This window comes from Oxyura jamaicensis, chromosome 21, assembly GCF_011077185.1.
Source record: "Oxyura jamaicensis isolate SHBP4307 breed ruddy duck chromosome 21, BPBGC_Ojam_1.0, whole genome shotgun sequence".
NCBI lineage: Eukaryota > Metazoa > Chordata > Aves > Anseriformes > Anatidae > Oxyura > Oxyura jamaicensis.
In genome coordinates this window covers 5802190-5825555 of record NC_048913.1, presented here as the reverse complement: position 1 = coordinate 5825555, position 23366 = coordinate 5802190, and the positions used below count along the sequence as shown (strand labels likewise).

The following is a 23366-nucleotide window of genomic DNA, read 5'->3' as shown; positions in this document are numbered from 1 at the left end:
TGCAGAGGACTTCCCAGGAGAATAACGTCTACTTCACTGCAGTCTGTACCTATGCATGACTGACAGTACGGTAAAGACTCAAAGTCAGATCTAGAACAAGTGCAAGGTAGGGAAGGAAGCTGGGACACATACAGGGGTGTTAATGCTCAAGCAATATTTACCTTCAGAACTTGAGAACCTTGAGAATATCTTCTTTGCAGTACATTAGCTCGGATGACCTTCCATACGATTACTTAAATATTTTGTACTTCCTCTTTGCAGGGTTACTGCTATTCTCTGGCTCTCGAGTCTACTGCTCTTCTTCTTACAGCCAGAGCCACAGCTAACAGTGAGATGGACACATGAAGGAGAAAAATAAACAAAGCCCTACTGCTGGCATGGTGCTGTTGCACTTTGCAATCTCATTGCACATTTCTGAGTGATTGTGTGAGAGGTGGTGAACAACAAATAAATAGAGCAGGCTGCTTCTTTCCAGGTGAAGCATATTTAAAAGAAGCAAATATTTATAGAAGAACCTTCTAGGACCATTAACAACTTGCAAATCTCAAACTATTCTTAACTAATACAGTCTGGCTCACTGAGAATTGATGAAAATTTAGTAGGTCATGAAGGAATCTCCTTACTTTTTGTGTGAAACCCTCACAACGGTTCAAAATTAACTAAGACGTCTCAAGACTTCTGACCCTAGCAGAAGTCTGAGAGAAAGCTGTGATGGCAGTTTTGTGCACTACCTGTTAAGCTAGGTACACGTCTAAATATATATTCTCTTAAGATACGCTGTGTTAGGAGTTAAAACATGTTTCTAGGAGAAAGCTTTCCAGGCATATCTATAGACAAAACAGCTTTCCTGTTTTGAACTGGTCTTTAAGACTTTTGGCAGTATATGACAAATATGGAAATAATCAGAACTCTTGCATGTGATGCTGCAGTACTTGGAACACATAAAACTCACTCAAAAAAGGTACCAAGTCACGGGCATTAACTTTTAATAAATTAGATGTATACTGCATTGTCAGCAATTGTTTTCTTTTATCCTCTGCATTAAAATTTAAAGCTATTAAGACAGCTTTATTCATAAATTACAAACATAATACATTATATAATAATAACTTTTAAGATTAGCCTTGAGAAAGTCCAGCCTAAAGTCAGATTTTAAAATAATTTTCTTGCACTTTAAACACGTCACATTTTAAACTACTGCAATAAGCTATAAAGCCATCGTCTGTGTCTCAGCTGTACAAGTTTGGCTCCATGTTCTGTACACAGGGTTCACAGGGTTGTTGCTAGCTGCATGAATCCCAGCACAAATCAATACATTTGAAGCCAAAAGAGACTGATGTGCATATAGCATGATCACTGAGTAACACAAGCTACAGAGTCTCCTTCAGTGTTCTACTAAAATTCAGTGACTGCTGGGACCTGCCTTTTAGAAGAACCTACAGCCTCAATTCAAATTCCCCATCTCTTGGAAAACTGCTCCAATAACTCAGTAAAGTCAAGCAGCATTAATTTCAGGGCTTTTGTTTGTTTTGTGGCTTTGTTGTTGTTATTGAGATTCAACCATATGATTATGAAAATTGCAAGAGCCTTTAATTTACGGTCATGTACCGTGCCATTTAAATGCAAGTGTATGTAACTGTTTCACAAAACCTTTTTGCACAAATACCTGAAACTTGCACATAAGCCGTCAGGCAAGATAAGGTTAAGATAGTTCTCACCATGCTTATTATTATTATTCCTACTGTGTTCAATTGTTCAGAACTACACTTGAGATCAGTTAACTGACATAAACTTATTTTCATCAGTTATCTGTTTTTATATACTTAGTTTGGAAGAGTCTACATGGCCCAGCATTCTTAAAACAGAAAATTAACAGGAGCCAGCAACTTGGGTTTGGAACACTGTACTATTTTGATTCCAAACCACACATATTTGTATGGTTAACAAATGCAGCAGGGGGATATTGGTACACAGAAGTCCAAAAACGTACAAATCCTTTGTTGTTCTTTTTTATACCCCTGAAAAAAACAATTTGGTTGCTTCATTATATATAAAGAAATTTTACCAAACAAAACATGGGTGCAAGATTGCTTATAGCTTGTGTACCATCCACCCCCATTATCTAGATATTCCCAACCACATTTATCTAAAAATAAAAAAGTTTTGATCAGGTTTTGTTCACTGAAGCATAGTAAGTGGCAAAGCTTTTTCTTTTTCTTTTTTCTTTTTCCCTCGTAGCAGGCTGGTATGGTAGAGAATTTCACAGTGTATGTAAATGAATGTCATTCACAGTGCTGGTCTGCAAGGATAGCATTGCAGAATCCAGTGGAAACTACAACATGGTTCAGCTCATCTGCCCTAATCTCATAACTGACAGTTAACAAGTTAAAGGGAAATAAGCCACACAGGCAAATACGAGCTGGAGATAAGGTTAGCTGGGGGTCCTCCCTTCCTCTTCCCTGTCTGGTTTATCAACTGTTGGTAACATCACTGCTACTGCATAAAGCCTGGGATCAGAGAAATATTTCAAAACATGAATGTTAAGTGTATGTGCATCCTGATACAAATGGAAATAACAACACAGCTCAACTGGTGAGCCAAGTAACAGTATAGCCAGGTGTGTTTCTCCCCACCTTTTAATAAATAAATCAATCTGCACACTTACAACATTAGGAAACATGCAAACAAAACAGTGTTTTCTCAGGGATGCGCTTATATAGTTCTTGTGTAATTTTATGTATACGTATTTACTCACCAAATTGTAATCCTTGACCTCTTGGCTTTACAAATCAAGCTAAGTACCGAATACCTGAGACATACATGTAAACACGGCCGTTTTCACAACAAAGTACACCTAGGTTCGTTCTATGAAATTTCCTGCACCTCAGTCACACTTCATCAAGCTTATTGTTCCTTACTGAAACACTGACGGTAGGCACCTCAGGATTCTAAGTGCGGCATCATAAAACACAGGAAATGGAAAAGCCAAATGGGAAGACAAGCTAACGCCACATTTCGCAAACATTTTACTCTAAGCTTTCCGACAATAAAATCTACTTAGGATTTTCTTTCCCTTCAGCATGCAGGATTTTGCATGCATACAACAGAAGGACTTCTTGGCATAGTATTATCATCTAAAGTAAACTCTTGGCCACAAAGAATAGAGCAGGCTTTTAAAACTTTGCCCTTTCCCTCCTCCACACTCACAGTCAGTGCTAATATTCATTTACATTAAAGATAATCGTTACTTTGTCCAGACCACATGATGCTATTTACTGACCACAGGAAGGAGGCCAGTGCACCTGTCCAGATGTGCTGACTCCTACATCCACCCACATGCATCCAGGTAAACAAATGAGCATGTGCAAGTAAGGGCATATAGCCACGCTTTTGGTAAAAAAGAACCACTGTACAAATTGAAAATGAGAATTTTCATCTAACGCTGTAGTTTAGTCACTCCGATTCTATGTTGCAGCTTTTCTGTGCAAATTTCACTATTACAAGAGCACCAACAGCCACCACAGAACGAAGTTGCCAAGGAAAAAGCAAGTTGATTAAAATGGGCCACATCATTAATAGCACACAGCGTGTTTGATTTGAAAACCATTGTTCCTTTGGGTAAGGAGAGATACCAGGTTTGAAATTGCAGCAGGTATTGTAAGATGCATTTTCACAATATTATTGACTGGAAATAGAAACAGCCTACTGACCTGGGGCCGCTTAGAGTGGCGGTGTCCCTCACTGCCTGTGCAGTTTCTGATGCGAAATCCAGAGCTCCAGCCACAGGTTTGGTTACTGTGCCAACCAGGCCTTTCCCAAGGCCTGATATGAAACCACTGACACCGCCTTCGGTTTTCACACCTTCAACTGTTGAAGTTATTACACTTGTCAATCCTCCAATGATACCTAGCGAAGACAAGAACAGCAAAGTAGGCCAGAAGTATTGCCTCTAAAAATGACACAGTTTTGTTCCAGCTGATGTTGTCTGCCTAAAAGATTTATTGTCAAACTTGATAAAAATGTGTCGTGCATTACGTGTAATACAAAAACTGTTTTACAATTAATTAACTAATAATTGTATACTGTATACATTAACATCTATTTTTAAACCCATGCAGTATATACATGCATGCACACAGACATTACAAACAAATTACACGGATAATATCCCAAGAAAGATTTAACCCTTTAAATGTATATCATGTTGCATTTCTATACTATTTTATTCCACATCTGTATTTACAGAGTCCTCATCTATTTCTGAGGTGAAGTGGTTACCGAGAGTGTGACACAATTCATTTACCACAAAAGCTTATACAATTTGAGACAGAAAATGTAAAACAGCACTTGTACACTGGAAAAAGTCAATTAAAGTGGCATTATGTGTTTTTAATTGAGATGCTGCCGAAAGACATTTCTGTGAACTTTTCTGTCACTGAGAATTTAAGTGCTCAGAAGAAATCAAGAACCTACAGAGGCTTCAAAAGACTTGGAACAGCTCATATTAACTGAGAATGTGCTTTATGGATGGAAATCATATCTTCATGATTAAAATCTCACGATTTTTGACGAACTGGCTTAAGACACACAAAAATGCTCACACCATCTGGCTCTTTAGCTTTCCAGCGGCCAGGTGCTCTTTTAAGTACTGTAATTTAAGTACAGACCAGGCTGTGTCTTGCAAACTTGAGAAGTGCATAGCACCAAGTATTTAAAACACTTCTCTTGGATAACTGTAGATTATGGTTAATTCCTCCACTTCAACAGATAGGATTTGGCATGGGGGGATGGGAAGCATATAAGAACCCCACAGAACTGAAATTAAAAGGGTCCTATTAATTATTGGATGACTTCACAGCAGTCTGAAGTATTTCATTTTTCCTCAATTTACACTTAATATTGCTTATACCAGAGTTTACAACACACTATGAGAGAGACCTCTCATGATCCACTCAAATACCTGCACGGTCTCTATGAGAAAACACCAGTGGAAAGACTTTAGCTCAGCATAGAAAAGATTGCCATTTTAGTAAAAGCAAGACTATCTTTATACAGGCTGCAACAATTGCACTCAAAGAACGACACTTAAACAAACTGAGCCAAGATGATGCAAAATATAAATATTTGATTTAAACTTGGCTTGTATTGATTTAACTCTCTTCAACAGATAAATCATGAGCTAAATTGATGTGAGATTCTGGCCAAATTATGCCTGGTCCACTGTCTTTTACACAAATTCATGACTCTAGTTCTTACCAGACTTAAAAGGAAAAAATAAAATAAAAAAAATCAACAAACTGGTGAAATGTTACTTTAAACTTCTTGGGCCGCAACTAATCACCCAAGATTAATGCAAACTGTAGTGTGCTGTTCTTTTCTATCTGCTCATTACTTTAAGAGTGAAACAAGTTAAAATTACAGTTAAGGCTTACCATGTGCAAGTCCATGGATTCCAGCTACAAGATGCTCTCCACTGGTTGCGGCGTGGTATCGAATGTATTCTCGTTCGGTTTGGTGTCTGTTATCCATTGTCTTACCCAAACCATCTGACAATGTCCCAGCAAACTGTAAGAGAACAACTTTTTCTGTTATTTAAAGAAATAAAAAGTTGTTTCCCTTATGTAAATATCCTGAAGAAAATCCTGTATTTTAGTTGTGAAATATGTATTCATACTTCTTTTTAACACATGCACAGCTCCTCCAGCTTTTTTTTTTTTTTTTTTTTTCGAATGAAGGAAGTTCTGAAGAAGCCCATTAACCTGTGCTTTCTATTAATGCAACTTCAATCCTGAGGTGATGGTCAAAACCGTAATAGGTGCTCAACTGTGGTGGTCAAGCCAAAAGCCTGTGAAAGATGTACTGAAAAGTTCTAGTGACCCAACCGTAACCTTTCAGAAAACTCAAAAGAATGTTTAGATACAAAGCTTTTCTTCTGCAAAGAGATGTGAAGAGCTTCGAGGCAAATATTCCTGACGTGAGATTGAAACATTTGCAAGAGTTGCTTAAATTCTTTGTAGTAACACAATGTTGAAATGGCTGGCTCTATTTTGAAAAGAGTCGGACCACGCTCGCTGCGGCACAGGGGCTGATCTAGTGCAAGATGGCAAAATGGGTAAGGGCCCACAGGTACAATGAACTGCGGAACAAAAATCTAAAGGGAACCTTAAATTTGTGTCTGGCACAGTTTTACTCTTTGCACTTAACAGTATGAGGGGAGACTTGAGAAACAGATAAAAGAACATATACAAGTTCAAGCAGGACTTATTCCAAGAACTCCGACCGTTACTGAGTATCAGTCAATGAAAAAGTTCCAAATAAAAGTGATCGACTGTGATCTGTTGACCTCTAGGTTAGATGTAATCAGATACAAAACAGAAGCTTAAGGGGGGAGGGAGGCTCCAAAAAAGGGGAGACAAATCTTTTAACTTTACCTCATATTCAGGAGGATATGGCAAGGAATTCCTAGCAGGCATTTTCCTATAATAATCTCCAATCAGTAGCTGTATTGGACTGTAAATAGTTGTTCACCTTCTGTACCTCCCTCAACTAGCATCAATGTTCTTACAGTCTTCTCCTTTCAATAAACAAACTTGTTATTAAAGATAATTTAGTGCCTTGTGGTGTTTTAGACCATGGGTAGGGAGTCTACCAGATGCCACAGGACTATCAGATACTGGATATCTGCAGCAGTGGTGAAATCCTTTCCTGCGCTGATCACAGCTCCCCTGTGACAAGTATTTCATTCTTTAACAACTGTACATGGACATTGCTTTCCACAACTCAGCTTAGCTTTGCTTTGGTGCCTGTACAGTCTCCTTTGCATCCATATAAGTTATATTAAAAAAAAACAAAACACGTGATTGCACCTGAAGTCTACTAAAGCCTAGTATGAAACAGACAAAGAGCTAGTTCACGTGCTCAATGCAATGCCCTCTTTCTGTCAGCGTTTTCAAGGCTGGGTTCCTTTTCACCACTGACAAGATTTCCTAGCTTTAAATACTTCTGTCCAGCTCAAAGACAAACCAGTGCAACAGCTCCAATTATCTAAACAAGCATGTTTTAACAACATGAATAAAATTAAGTCCCACAACCCTTCTTGATCATATGGACACGGAGCAGAGCATAGCGACCGCTTACTTCTGACCTCCATGTGAACTTAATGTAGGCATGATTTTTTTTTAATTAGCCTAGAAGTACAAACCAACCTGATGTAAGGATTAGAAGAATTGCTATAAAAATTAAAATGCTCAACAGGGCCTTCAAATATCAAATCTCATTAAGGAACCTGTCAAGTCCTGCAAGTTGTCTTTTAGGGATACATTCTGAAATCTACATTAGTTGATAATTAGACAAGCAGCAAGCAGGAATAAACCCACATAGTAATACTGATCAAATTGGTAAGCTTTTACACCTTTTGGTATTTTTTTTGTCCTGTCTAAATTAACCAGCTCCACTACACCAGCTTTCCTGCTAAGTACAAACTGTTCTTCTGTCATGTTTTTCCTTCCTCAGTGAAGCAGACACCTAATTAATACTCAATAACAATTTAGTTTTTCCATGCACAGAAAGAATTTTAATGTAATAACGATTTATCTGCTTAGGAAGGAGGAGAAAAATAAAAATATATGCACACAGGTTAAAATCATAGTCTCTATTAAGCGTAAAGGCAAAAAAAAACAACCGGACATTTCACAGGTATTAGTAAGTCACATTAAGGCCTGCTGAGCAAGTGAGCAACGTGCCATTTTCTGCTGTCAAGTTTAGGCTTATCTGCAATAAAGATTCACACTTAACAGTAGTATTGGCATTATCCTGGCTCGAGATCTGGACAAGAGCTGCGTCATCTCCAGTCACCCAACATACGTAATACCACAAGTGAAATAACTGCTGGGTATCAGAAATTTTTAACCATCTTTTTCCTTTCACCTCAGCTACATTTTCACAGTTTCCGAGCCTTTTCAACAACATGACTGTACCTACCTATAAAAAAGGAAAAAGTAATCCTAGCATAGAATAAAATACACCCCTGTTCCCAGTCTATGCAGACTAAAATCACTGTATTATGAAAACATTCAGCAGTAGCAAGCTATTTCTGGTTCAGGAACCTGAGGCAGCAGTTTAAGTCTCTCTTAAACACCAACTTGTAAGGGAGACTTGAAAACTTTAATGCACAAAACCAGTTTTGCCTTTCCTCCCTGCTCTCCCCTGGCCCAAAGACCTTGCTTTTGGATGCCTCCTTTAGGAAGTGCATTATTAGATGTTAAGATATTAAGACTTATGGAAGAGCAGTGATTGCGGCTTATTGAGCTGTTAACCCAATCACGTGGAAAATAGTCTCCAGATAAACAAGGGTGACAACAAAAGTGTTATCCACCCTTGTCTTCCTTAGCCTTTGTTAATAAGGTGTGACGTGATAACTTCAAAGGCTAGTTAAGAACCGTGTAAATGCCAACAGAACTAAATACAGGCCATCTATGGAACAAACATAAAACTAAAACCTAGCCCCCTTCTTCCTCCACATTCACGTGTCCTTTGCCTACTTGCTTACCAAAAAAAGAACTTAGCAACTTGGTTTTTATCTCGAGTTCTTCTCCATTTTACATATCCTTTCACTGCTACTGAATGAAGCAAGCTGGCATGTCAGGTACACGTCAGAAGGCAGGTACTTTACTTGTCTACCTAGCATCTCCAACTGCAGCTAGGTACTGGTTTTCCAGGCTACTCAAGTCCAGAGAAACTAAAGTTCTGTCATTTCAGGTAGTAAAAATACTTCAGCTTATAACTAATAAGCATTACCTAATGCTTTCTTTGCCTTACCCGTTCTGCCTTTATAGCCCCAAGTAAACATGATTACTCATCAGTTCTTGTTTCACGTTTACACAGTGTAACCCACCAGTATTAATATCTACCACGATCTGCTAAAGCAGTTGAAATAATAGACAGAACACTAATCTACTCATGGTTTATTTTTTTAGAGGCCCCATAGTAAAGGAAGATATGCCACAAGAACTTTAACAACTGACCATGTATCCCTTGCTGTTTCAAGCAACAGGGGAAACAAATAAATAAATAATACCATACAGAGTGTTTGGGAGCCAAAGCTGACGCCAAATAATAAGACTTATGGGGCATAAGAAGAATTCAAAGCAAATGAAAACTGAGATAATTCTAGACTTTGTACTGCATGTTCCCTCTAAGCCAGACGCACGAGGCACACAGCATGGAAATCAGTTTTAAGTAATCTTTTAAAGTCTTTTTAAGCTCTTGGCACTGCCTTGTTCTCTAAGGACATCCCAAAAGGATAAATACACAATTATGACTTTAGTCCAAACATTCCATTGTAATTCTAGCATCAGAGAATTGTACTTTTACAAATATTATTTACTGAGCAAAGTAGAACATTCCAAGGAATTTTAAGGAAGAAAGTGATTAAATAAAATATAGGTCAGTTATAACTTCTGTGCAAACCTCATAATAAACTGCGTTTAAATTAGAAATCACAGGGTTTACTCACTTTTCAGCCTCGCTCTGCAGAACTTCTTTTTAAAAAGTTCTTTAAAAAAGTTCAGGCAACTCTAGCCCCAGACACCACACGCTGGTGATGCTCATGCTTTTATCTCAGTACCTGGTTCTCAGAGACCAAGGCACCAATGTAAGCATGTTACTTTAGCAAACTAGATAAGAGTATTTAAAATGTATTTAAAGTTGGAAAGTCTAACGCAAACTGTGAATTATGTCATCTTCGTTTCTCACACACACTCCTGCATTTTCCAAAACAGGAAAATCCCCAGTCATGATGACTAAAAGTCATTCCACAGTTTCAGCAGTAACTCCCCTAAATATACTCAAGTGTCTACGTGAAAGAGAAGAGCTGCCTATTGCAGGAAACAAAGGCTGTGTAAGTAATTAACTGATAGGGAAAGAACAGCGATAAACAGATTTCTGAACAGGAGTTCTGTTACATACATTCTTCCTTACGTCCCTGATTTTGGAACTGCATTTTCCTCCCCTCTGCTACCCTGACGTTTGCTTTCTGATGTACTTCCAACAGAAGCAAGAGGCATCACAGTACAGACTGAAAGGAATAATACAGTAAATATTAGCTGGGATATACTGAACACCCCCCCAGAGTATATATTGTGAAACTCATCTAGTACAAAATGCTTTACTTTTTTTTTTTTTTAAGACTCATAAGCTGTTTTTTTTAGCATGTAATGATATTTTTTTTCTTTAGATAATATTTAAATGTAATAAAACATCGACACATTGTATGTATGTTTAACAGTTATCTTACATTAAACGTATCTATAACTTACATAGTAAACTCAAGGCAATTGATATCATTAGAACATAGAGGCTACTTGCTTTGGAGTTTCGTTTGAAAACAAACAAAAAGAACACATCCACATCTTCCCTGCTGAATAGAAGTTTTGGCAGTACTGTTCAGCCAAGTGATTAAATACAATGGACTACCTCTAAGCATTTAATGCCCATCTAGGTTTAACACCCTGTGGTTATTTGCCTTCTAGCAGTATCATTCAAAGTTATTTTTATTTCCTACTTCTCTCAAACCTGTTATATGTATCTTAGAGGTAGAAAGATTTTACACTGACTTGACAATAAGATACAATGATTAAAAACTATGCATTTCTCTCAGTGCATGGAGGCAAAAATCTCAGTATACAAGTTACAGGCTAAGCAAACATGCACATGCTGCTGGGATTTGGTATGGTAAAGAAACCCTGCTTCAGAACAGATAGCCATCTGCAAATCTTGATGTTACTCTTTAGAAAGTGTAAAAATGCAGTATTCATAGATACAATAACTAGGTACAATGGGACAGATAGAGGTGTCTAGGAAATTCTTCAGTCCAAGTTCCCTTCCTTTTATCGTGATGTCTCAAGACGAATACTAGTACTTAATACGTTTCTGTGACTTACTGTGAAAATAACTTTCAGAGCAGCTTCTTTACTCGTGCACTGTTAAGAAGTGGAAGATACAAACCCTACACATTTCATTTTACAAATGTCAGTAGGTAGAAAGACAACACAGCTTCCTCCTCATACATCTCTCTCTCTTTGGTCAGCTGTACATTGTTCTAGGACTCATAAACAAAATGCTTTGGGTATTTGAAAGCATGGCGTTTTCTCAGATTTAAAACTCCTATCTGAAGCTGCTCCATAAAATACATTTACCATGGCTTCTGTCAGTTTCCTAAGAAAATGATTACCCAGGTATTCAGTCAGAAAGGTTTGTGGTTTCAGGCAAATTTAAATGTTATGCTTTTTACACTTTCCTTTGCACATTACTCCATGCCAGGTAAACTGTTGCACGCTACCCTAAACACAGAGGATGGTTTAGGCCAAGCCCATTTATAACCAGGTCAAATCACGCAGAGAGAAATGCGTATCGGAACTATGAACAAAACTTATGCGGCCCTAATTTAGCAAATACCAAACCAGCAGAACGCTATAATCAGCTTCTCATTTTAAGAGATACGTAAACTTTGACCCTCTCTAAATTACTGACAACCAAGAGGAGGCAACGGTTTTCCCACCGAAAAAGCATATGCTGCTTGAGATCCCGTGCAGCGATCTCCACCCCTATTTCTGTCATGTAAGCGAAGGGAAGGAGCTTTAATTAGCTCACATCCCATCGTTAACTGAGCGTCCTAATGCATCCTGACAACGGCATGTTGGCCGGGTGATCTGGAAGCCCCCTGACGCGCTGCCTGCGGCTGCCTGATTAGCCGGGTGTCCCGGGGGAGCCCCGCTGGCTCTGTCCCCCAGCTGCCTGATGAGCCGGGTAGCTGCCCTCGGGGACCTCCTGGGAGGCTGCACCAGCAGGTGCCCGTTGGCAATAGTTTTGTGTTACAGGGTTGAATGAGTGATCCCTGCAGGAACTGCCGGCTGTTTTCACATACACAGAAGGCAGTCAAAAGTCCACAGCATGAACTTGGAATGACCCCAATTGCAGAGTCACTGGCGGGTTCATCTGGAGGACAACTGCGCTTTATTAAACAACTAATACTCTTAACAGATAATTCCCCCCCTCTCCTCCCCCCTCGACTTTAGCAAAGCTTTAAGGTCTTCCTGTTTGTTTATTTTTTTGGGAATGGCATTACTTGCTCTCTTCCACCCACTCCTTAAAAAAAAACAGAACACAACACAACAAACACACCTCTACATACTGAAAGCTAGCAAAAAAAACCTGAAGAGATCTAGTCCAGTTCCTTGAGTTAATACCTGACAACAACGTATTTGTGCTGTGGTAGATTGTTTTTAACCATCACCCTCACCAGCGCCCTTGCTACTTGCATACAACAACTTTGTTATTTCCAGTGCTCACATTGCAGCGCGCTTCCTTCCAGCAATACACCGGACTTCCCAGTCCCTTTTTCTGTGCTGTCACCTATGACCACACTTGGGATGCACAAGAAGCTTCTCTTATAAAACCTCAGCGGCTTTCTGTGTCCCATTAGATTTTTGGAGGAAACCTGCTGCAAGCCTCCTGTGGCCTGCCATCGTTTGTGCAGTGTAAATAGCTTACAGTTCCTTGAAGGATGACTCGCTCAGATCTGTAAAACTGATGGCAATCGTCTTATCTATTGTTACAGCTCCAGAAGATAACCTTGGCCACCTCCTCTGGATGTACAAATACTGTCTTCCCTCCTCGGCGATACACAACTAAGGAATTTCAAGTTTAAATTGGTGCTGTTTAACATATTATACACAACTTTATATGTGCTCCCTCTTAAAATATACAGTAGGGTGGTGTACTTAGCCTTGTGGCAAGGCTGAGGTGATGAATTTCAAACGCACACCCCATTTTTTCTCTTTCAGTTTCTAATTGTGATACATGGGATATACGTGACTGCTTTCATGACATGCTAACCATTTAAAACCTGTAGGTGAAGACCTAATTTCATTTTATCATTAATGGCAACTGTTCATTTCTAATTTTATAGTTTGTGCTTTTAGCAGCACTCTGCATGCTACATTTTAAACTCTCCTTCATTCACCTCGTTTCCCAGTGAGTCAGCAAAACAAGAACATTGTATTCTATTTTGCAAGAAAGTCAGCTGGTAACATCCTTCAAAGTAAAGCTCTAGACAGGTGTAAAAAGAAAGCTTCAAGTTTTAATAAATTGTCGAGATGGTCACTTGTCGATTTCTGCATAAAGCCAAACATCTCATTGCTTGCACTTGTCAGGATCCGCATTGTCTACTGAGGAATTTCTCTTGGAAAGGCTAATTCAAAGCCTCCACCAGTGTGTCAGCTGGATTCTGAATGGGCACATTTAAGACATCAAGTCCAGATCAAAATGTTTATTCCCACAGAATACATAATTTTTGTTTGATTTTACCAATGCCCTTTCTCCACACAAAGATACACTGTAGTCAAAGCAGGTTCACAAACGCTTTGTATAAGAAGCTTTGTAAAATAAATGCTGAATTTAACCCAAGCTCTGAAGGGACCTTATGATCAGGATGCTAGCCACACACATATTATCCCATGGTATGAATGAAAGACAGGAACAATATAATCCTTCAAAGTTCTCAGACATGATCCTTTATCTTTCACTTCATACCCCAAAAATCTCTTTCAAAGATACCGATTCACAGATAGCAGGGACTTTGCACATGAGAGGTGGGTGACACTTCCCTTGGCTTTTGATTGCCATTAAATGGCCATAAATCTTACTGCCTTTTAAAATAGTTTAAAAATCGGTAAAATTGCCTCATCTATAGTGTTCCCCCCAGCACTGAAAATTTCTACCTGTAAATTTCAATTACTTTCCATCACGGATTCTCATAATCTTCACGTTTCCATACTGATTTTCACTGCTCAGTACTTGATCTTGCACATGTGCTGCTAGTCTTAGAAGGAAATACAAACTAAACTGAAGACGATCTGCAGTGCCACCTGGATGCATTACCTGAACGAGCTGAAACTAGCCCCGAGGCAATACTGGGGAAGATACGAGGAGAAAAATCTTAATCAAAAACAAATCATAGCAAAAAAGACAGCAAAGACAGAGAGGCAGTCAGAAAACATAGGTAAAACCAGTTTTAACCTGAACCGTATAAATCACTTCTAGGAATAAAAAAAAAACTTGAGAAATTTCTTTATTTCTTGAGAAATAAAATTCTGTCACTATCTTACCTACAAGCAAGACAACGCTTGGTTTTGGTTGCTTTTTTTGGTTGGGTGAACATAAAGCCCAAAACCTTCCTCTCCCTGGCAACCAGAATGCAATCTCTCCTTTAACTCAAGGTAAGGGACATATAAAGTAGCTCCTGTCTGTTCAAAACCAACAGAAAGCTTATTTCAAGTGAAATACTTGGAATGTGAAGAACAGGAATACTGGAAAGGCAGAGCAAGGTGGACCAAAACAAAAGCACTGAAGTATTGAGAAAGTTCTGCACTATTTTTCTGTGCATAAAAACTGTCAGTAAGTTCCTTTTTTGGGGGGGAGAGGATCATTTCCACCCAATATTTGTAACAGAGAAGCCAAGCCTAGCTGCAGAGCCGTAACAACTACATTACTGCGTGCTCATAATTCACAACAGATAACAGAATCCCTAATATGGGCTGAACGGATCAGACACAAAGTACAGCATCGAGAAGCTGATTTATTTTTCAAACCTTTTACAACCGGGAATTTTCTTATGTCAGCGCAACACCTATTCGCCAGCAATAGGTTCAGCCCTGCTTAGTCTTCCATTCAGAGTATATAAGCTATGGAACATGTTTCTTCAGACATTAACTCGGTGTTCAATATCCAATTCTAATTGAAACACCTCTGAAACAGAAATAACTTAGGATTTAGAACTATCATGCCTGAAGGGGGAAATAAAGGGCGAATGCCAAGAATTCAAGACATTTCTACGCATATGGCAGCTATAGAAATCTTCATTCAGAGGGAATGAAATTCCCTCAGGTGTCTATATTTAGGATCAAAGAACTTTTTAAAATACAGAACTTTGAGTCTCCAAGGGATAAAAACTACAAAACTCTCCGTAGTGAACTTTATTTAACCTAAGGTTTTGTGCCAACCTAAATACGCTGCAGCTATCCACTTGAAAGAAGGCATTACCCACTGCATGCTCTGAAATGCATGGAAAAGCCATTACAGGAATAATCAACAGAACTATAAAATAGAAAAGCAATAAAATGACAAAACCAGATACAACTCAAATAGCTTACTTTTCAATCCAGTCGTGCAGCGTTAGATTTATCGTGATGATTACAGTCTTTAAGTTTATTTATCTATCTATCCATTCACACCTTAAATCTAACTCATCTTAAAATCTTGTGTAGACTTTTGTTTAAGACACTTGAAAGTCAGGCACACAAAACAACCAAAAATGATTTTTTTTTTCCAGCCATCAATTTATACGCAGAACAGAGGCTTAAATAGTTTTGACTACTTTAGTTACTAGCTCTGCAGAATAATGTGCAACAGACGAGGACCTCTCTGATACTCAGTAGTGCTTTCCCTACAGAAAGCAACAAGGGAGCAAGATGAAAATGATCTGTTTTTTCAGTTACATTTTTCTTGAGTAACTGGAATTATACACCCCTCTCCCCCGTTTTGTTCTTTACCAAAACTTAACATATCCTACACAAGCATAAGGCATGTATGTGGTAGAGCAGAGAGCCGAGTTCTACAACATGCCATGGACACAGCATGTCACAAATTGTACGCAAAATGTCAACTTCGTATCATATGGAGACTCCTGATTTAGGCACCTAAATCTGCTAGAAAACTAAGTGTAGTGTAAACATACAAACAAATTAATCCTTATTATTTGAGACTTCTTTATGATTATCTTTTGTGTAGCAGAACATTTGGAAGAATAATCTAGGAGCTCTCATAATGTGCTGTTAAACCTTCCTAAGGGATAGAATTCACTTGTTCTGAGAGGACAGATATATAATTGATATAAAAAGATTTTTAAAAGGCAACCGTGTGAGACCTGCACCTCAGACATTTTGGATATATCAAGTAGAAAAAATAATACCTGGGAAGACAGATAAATAGTCCATGGGGTGACTTTCAAAGGTATAAACGGGAAGCAGACATTCAGCTCCTGTTGAATTTTGAGAGGAGTTCAGCATCCAACTGCCCTTCTGCCTTTGAAAGTCTTCCTTCACAAAACCCTTGGTTACAAATGACTCCAAAGTTCAAAGAATGACCTTGCCCTTGTGGGAAATGTAGGAAGGCTCGTGCCTTTTAAAGAAAGATTTATGAGTCTGTTGCTACAGATGTGATTGCAATGAGGAAACAACACTTTATAGAAAGGAAACTCTAAAGAAACATACTCTATTGGGTGGAGTGGATGGGCCACAAGAGACTAGAACTACGAGTAGAAAGTATGGATAAAAGCACTCGTTTGTGCAGATGGATACTGCATTCCAGAAGCTCAGTAAGTATTCTACCCGATTGCTTGGATGAACCTCTGTCTGCAGTGCTGATACTAAGAAAACAGCATGATGCTTTAAGACCTCTTTGGCACACATTTAAAATGTTCTGTAGTCAATCTCAAAAAGAGATTAAGATGGGATTAAGACAGGAGTATCAGCAACATGTTATTTCATTTTAAGTCTTTGCAAAGGTCCTAATGGGCTAATCTGGGAACAAGACAATTGTATTAAATAATGTATATGTCATCTTGCCTCATAGTTCAACTGTCTGGGTTAGATGTGCTCACAACTATGCACTTTGTGATGGACTCAGGATCTCTATGGCAATTTAACTAGGTCCAGTAATATTAGTCCCGAGTTATCTGTAATTATGTAAATTCTACATCTCACCTTTCTCATCTTCTGAATTACCTTTTCCCACTACTATGGGGAAAAAGGTAGATTTTCATGTATATGAAGAAATGGAATAGGCTGGGAAAGGATGAACCAACATAAACACACTTACCAGTCTGGGAAATGAAAATAATAGGAGATAATTTTCACTTTCCTGTAACATATCTGTACTAAATACATACTTATGAAGAAAGGACTGAAACTCACATAGTCCTACCAAGTTATCCTAACTCGAAAATAAAGTGGTAAACATTAAGTGAAAAGTAAAACTGGCATATATCTTCAAGTTACCACATTTCACAGCTCTAGAATGCCTTAAAGTTTTGGTTTAAGTTAAGTTCATGTACTGGGGGTCTAGCTTTATTACTATGAACAGGTTTTATTTATATCCAGAGACACAAACAAATTTCAGCCATTCAATGTTTACTTTTCCTTTACTATTTTTATCATTCTTTGAGTAATGGGAGAAAGAAAAATTCTCTTATTAATTAGCTACATGCTATTTTTTTTAGGTGAAAGTACAAGGATAATTTTGGAAGGATGTTTTACGTCTTGTCTCCCAATTTCTTGAATATAAGCTGCATTAAAATATTTTCACATATTTACAATGATATCAAGAAAACTAGACTGCACAAGCAAAAGACACACACACACACACCCTCAAATGTGCCAGGGCGACACCGAGAACTTTTTTCTATATTTTAGTTATTACTAAATCATTTCATCATCTGTTATTCTGCATCATCACCAATCTCTCTTTTCTCCATTATTCTGTCTACAGAGCTAGACACTGTTATATTGCTAATTGATCTTGCTGTTACAGAAAGCACTTTTAATCCTTACTGACCAAATTTGGTTTATGTCATCTTTGCCACATCTCCCTCCTGACACCATCATTCTCCATACTCATAAACCTCCTGCATTTAGGAACTAGAGCGCCACATAAACTACTTTAATTACAAGCCCTCATGAAAAGAAAACGCTATTCTGTTACTACCCACAGTCATAAAGTTCACTTACAGTATGTGCTGACAAATAACATAATTGATGAGAAATATCTTAAGATTTTTTTCTTTAAAACCAACATATGTTCGTTCAGTATCAAGCACAATGTAGACTATGATCTAAGCCACTTTCTATTTTTGGCTGCTGTGTTTAGATCATACCTCTCTTAGGCAGCAAAGACCATTATTTTCAACTAATAGCACTGATAAAATAGTGTTCTCTCAATCATTATTGAAGGACAAAAGAACGTCCACCATGCACAGATTCTGGAATTAAACTAAATATAAATGCAAAGCGATCTAAGACTCCTTTAGTTTGTTGCTATGTTGCATAGAAAAAACAAAATTAACTCAAGTGTTTGCCTAACAATTCATTTTTGTGTCAGCTTAATCAGTTCCCCAAAATAAATTAACTACTTGTGTTATACTAAATAACCCTTTAAATACTCCAATTCATGTAAAGCTCTTCTTTCAATAAGATGATGCCACACTTGAACCACAGAACTAAAATACTGCTCACAACTGCATTCGATCAGAAAAATGCATGTACATTATTAATAAGGCATTGAGTTGTCTCACCACCTCCTGCACGTTTATCATCATCCCAGAAGTATATGTATAAGCATTTAAAATAAATAAATCTACATTTCAAATGCAATTTTTACAAAACAATCAGGATATAAAGCAATCTATTTAAAGATGGTAAATAATTCTTCTCTATTTTCTATTTTTAACTTACTGTTTTGGTAAACTTAAACATCATAATTATTACCTTTGCAGCTGAATTTGATACTCCATGTGTGACGTTTCTGATGAGACCACCAACATTGCCATATTTTATAAGTCCAGTAACACCTTCTGAAACATCATTCAGTAAACCCATCGGGTTGCCAAGGAAATCCACAGAACCTAGAATCCTTGCTGCCTGACTGAGCAGCTCCTGTAAAATCAATAGAAAGGTTGCAATATCGCCTCTGGATCACAGTAACACCAGCAAGATTGATTAAGAATGAAGAGATACTATACAAATACATGAGCACCAGTACAATTAGCAGTTTTATCTTAAGGTGCAGTGCATCTTAGAAATGTGTGATGCTATCTCACTATACTAAAAAAAAAAAAAAAGTTATATATTAAATACATGATAATCAAGGAAAAATTCCCCCCCAGTCCTCACTACAGAACTCAATCAAGAGAAGTTTAGCCTTGCCTCCGATAAAATCTGTATGACACTTACCTCTTGAAAGTGTTTCAGAATGTCATTAATGATAAACTCCCGAGTTTCATATGGATGGACCCTAGTGAAAGGATCCAGATTAATCACAGCATCTTCAAATCGGATTAGTGGAAATCCCAGTGTGCTCTTCAATGCCTAATTAAATAAAAAATATTGCTACTTACTTTTTTTTTCTACTTCTCATTCAGAGAACCCAAATGAATTAATCTTTAAATAGGTAACAAGCCAATAACTTATCTGAATCTGATGGAGTAGTGGATGCTTTGATAGATATACAAGGCAATCACTCCATAAACCTTTTACTTGTAAATGATGATCAAATTATTAGAACTACATTTGTTCAGTGATCAGACAGCAATTAAACACCTTTCCTGATGCAATCTGTTTCCTAAACTTGAAGTTTGTATTTCAAAACAAGACATGTTTAACATTCCATGGTGGCGAAACACTGAACAGGCTCCCTAGAAAGGTGGCTGATGCCCCGTGCCAGCCAGTGTTCAAAAGGCATTTGGACAACTCCCTCACTGATGTGCTGTAGCTTTGGTTAGCCCTGAAGAGGTCAGGCAGCTGGACTCGATCTCTGAAGGCCCCAACTGAACTATTCTCTTCTAGATCACTTCATTTCAGTTCTCGATAACAATGTGCACAGTGCCAATATGAGAAAATCTGAAGAAGGCAAGAAGCCTGATATTCTCGTTATATCTTTCTACATTAATCACTAAATCATGCTTGGTAGTAAGTAGTATAAGTTTTTCTGCCATCTGCAGGCAATTAATGTAAATTACACGTGTGACTGAAGTTTGCAAGTAAGAAAGGACCTATTTATTTTTCCAGTAAATGGACGACTAACTAGAGTAGCCCTCATTATTCACTTAGGTAGGAAGTAATTTCCTGTTTAACTATCAGATATTATATAAGGCAACTTTGTTAATAGTGGTACCTAATAAAAATAATCTGTCTACCCCACATTACCAGACAGCAATGTCCAAGCCTTCCAGAAACATTGGAGGTTGTTAGAGAGACTACAAAGGCTCTACTGTGATTATTCTCTCACTTCTACCCTGAACTCACCCATGCTACAAAACTGAATGAACTCCTTCTGAGAAAGTTAATATACAGAATACAGTCAGGGACTGTTATTATTACAAAAAAATGTATATGCCAAGTTTTCTCTGGGGAACATTCCCAGCAGCTGCCAAGATGTATCTTTTTCCAAAGGTGGTAAGAAATCCAAAAAACAGTGCACATGATTAGTTTTTTAAAGGCACTCACCACTAACACCGTTTTCACTCTCGGATTCAGAGATAATCAGTTGGTAAGCATTTTTATGGTGAAGCTGAAGTACAAGATCTTGCACTTCCAAGACACTGACTGGTAAGGAATATTAGAGCTTGCTATCGAATTGTCCTCCTTTGCACACAGATTTGGCAAAAGCAATACTGGAGTGCAGGACTGATGTTGTTCTGGGTTAGCTTGGTCAGACTCCATGATACACACTTACTTCACAACACTGAACTTCTTTAAAAGCATGCACATATTAATGCCCATAACTTCAAGAGCACAAAAAAGACCTGGGCAGTGTCCAAAGTTTCTATGAAAATGCAGCTTTCTAAAGGCCACAGTTCAGTCCCTTCATACAGAGACAGTGCACTAAGTCACCACAAAGTGCACAGAGTGTTTTCTTTTCCTTTTTTTTTTTCTTGTTCCCTAAATTCAGTAACTTATCATTCTCCACCCTTAGCCACCCTATATGGTAGTCATTCACTTCAAGCCTCTTTACACTACTGTTAATGTAACACAAGTCCTCTGTAAGGTAGTAAGTTATTGGGTGAAGTTGGCTGTGCTTAAAGGGAAATAACAGAAATGAAGGAATGTTACAGACAGGACTGGAAATGATGCAAATTAAATAGTGAAATTCACTGGAATTAAATAAGGGAAGAGTACATGACTATTAATAGCAATAAGCAGAAGCTTCTGTTTCTTTCTCCTTCTATGAGATAGGACCTTTATTTGGAAGCATATTCTGTGAATACATTGGCTTACCTTGAGATCCAAAGGTAGCTTATTAGAAGTGAAGACACTCAACTTTATTTGAGGCACGCTTATTTTGAGATTTTCAAAGTAGTATCGCTTTTGTCCTCCAATTTTTTCAGCAACCTTTTCATGGAGGTTTTCATCATACTTTTCAACCTCTACATCCAGAGGAAACACAGGAATCAGAATAGATTAAATATATATGTCGTTATTAATTCATACTACTTAAGGAGTTACAATTTCTCTGTATGAATAAAATGTATGTGCAATTGCTAGTGTAGCCAGCAAAATTATTCCTGACTTATGATATGAACTTGACCTTTTAGGCTCAAGAATTTTTTTTTTCACATCTGCCTGCATTTCTAAAACCTGAATATATTTGTAGTTAGATAAAAATAAGTTAACCAAATGCATAGTCTGAGTTAAGCTTCTAATCTTGCTTCAAATATACCTGTCATCACATAGAAGCAAGGTGCTACAAATGTAACTATGCAATGTTTCCTTCCTACTGAATAGTCACAATCTTAGGATGTTTTCCTCTTTATATTTCCTTAGAAGACCTGCTATCAATATACATACAAAACAATTGAATTTGATGTTTTTCATCATCACTACCAAATGGAAAAAATACCTCATGCAGAAGACAGTCAGTAAATTGATTTATATACTGACTGAGTCACATTTGGCTGACACTGACCAATAGGTTCATACACTACTTCTGAGAGTATCTTGATGTTGAGACATCAAGGAGAACGAAGAAAGATGACAAAATCTTCAGAACTCAGGTTGAACAATTAAGTATGCTGAATGAAAATGACAAAATAGATTTTGTTTGAATCTTGGATGGCATCATAGCATCAGTGGATAGACTACCAAGTGTGTACAGTAAGGAAATAAAAAAACAAGAAAGCAAAGGTATCAGGGGCTGAACCAAAGGAGAGACTAGTAAACAGAGTGAAATTCAGAACCTTTATTTTCTTCATCACTACAAAGCTTAAGTCTTTAAGTCCTCTGTCTGTGAAAATGGTAAAGGTAATACTTGTCTTTTTTAGAGACAATTAAGGACATACTATGGATTAGCAAGACATTACACTCTTGAGCATCATTTGTAGGCTTGCCCACATATGGAAATATACCTAAACTTTTTTTTTTTTTTTTCTGCAAGTTATTTTACTATATATTCCTACACACCCTTACTGTGTAATAAAAGTGACTTTTTAAATTGCCACTCCAAAACAGACATTTCAGAAAGTTTCCAAAGTACACACAAGCCCTACAATAGAAGGATTAGAATAACATCTATGAGCTGAGAAGATTCAAGAGCCCTATCTTGCTTCACTGAATGAAAACAAAACTTGTTTTTATAATTATAGCCAGGGGTAATAGATATCAGAACTGTAGGGTCAGACAGCCAAAATCTTCCTTCAGCTAAGAACGAGGGACTGCCCAAGGAACAAATTATCAGATATCTGATTTCTAGCCTATGGTTTATTTAAACTTAGTTTACTAAGTGACTTGCTTAATTAATAACACTTTTTTTTTTTTTTTTCTAAACCTCTTCACCAATTTAGATATATGAGCTTATGACAAATATTGAACTCCTTCCCCCAGAGGTATGGGTCAGCCACTGCATATTGGACAATGCCACTTCACATGGCTCACTGCCTGAACGCTGTGACAAGCACGATACACATAAACAGCTTTGTGAGGGCCACCGAGACATTAACTTTCAAACTTTCTGTTCAGTGGATGTTTCCAAGCAGTTAGGAGTTTGCCAGGCATTTTGAACTTACTTTACATGCAAAGATCATACCTGTGCATACTGTAAAACCAGTCTTTGTAATTTTATACTATACCTGATTCAGACTGAGCATAGCCAAAGAAACTCAGCAGCTTCAGAAGCAGTTTCTCCTCAATTTGAACTGTGAACTTCCGAGCAGTGATCATCAGATGCTGCAAAGATAAACAAGTTTCAGTTTACAGTATTAATACTAGAAATATTATCTGTGCAAGCCATTCAATAGGACAATATGTTCTACTTCAGAGTATTTTCACTGGAATGGAATTATGTTGAGATTTTCACTTTCCAAATGTATTTGGTGTTTTTTCTCACTGGAAGTTACCTACAACTTCTGATTTTTATATTGTTTTGGAAGGTATTGTGCTTCATTAGCTGATACCAACACATGAGAATCTGATACTTAACTGATTCCAAAGCTGAAATCAGCTGTTGCTCAAAGGAGTGTCAAAATACATATGAAGATTCCA

At 37.7% G+C, this 23366-nt stretch overlaps 1 protein-coding gene across 4 annotated transcripts in view; it reads right to left on the bottom strand.

Moving 5' to 3' along the window:
- VPS13D (vacuolar protein sorting 13 homolog D) overlaps nt 1-23366 on the bottom strand; it is a 100243-nt gene that overhangs the window by 18999 nt on the left and 57878 nt on the right. For all 4 annotated transcript variants that reach the window (XM_035344390.1, XM_035344391.1, XM_035344388.1 and 1 more), the window contains 6 exons: nt 22955-23051; nt 21108-21256; nt 19065-19199; nt 18600-18767; nt 5433-5565; nt 3711-3906 (listed from right to left, as the gene is read on the bottom strand). In XM_035344390.1, coding sequence (XP_035200281.1) covers nt 3711-3906; nt 5433-5565; nt 18600-18767; nt 19065-19199; nt 21108-21256; nt 22955-23051 — 878 coding nt within the window. The remainder of the gene's footprint in view (nt 1-3710; nt 3907-5432; nt 5566-18599; nt 18768-19064; nt 19200-21107; nt 21257-22954; nt 23052-23366) is intronic.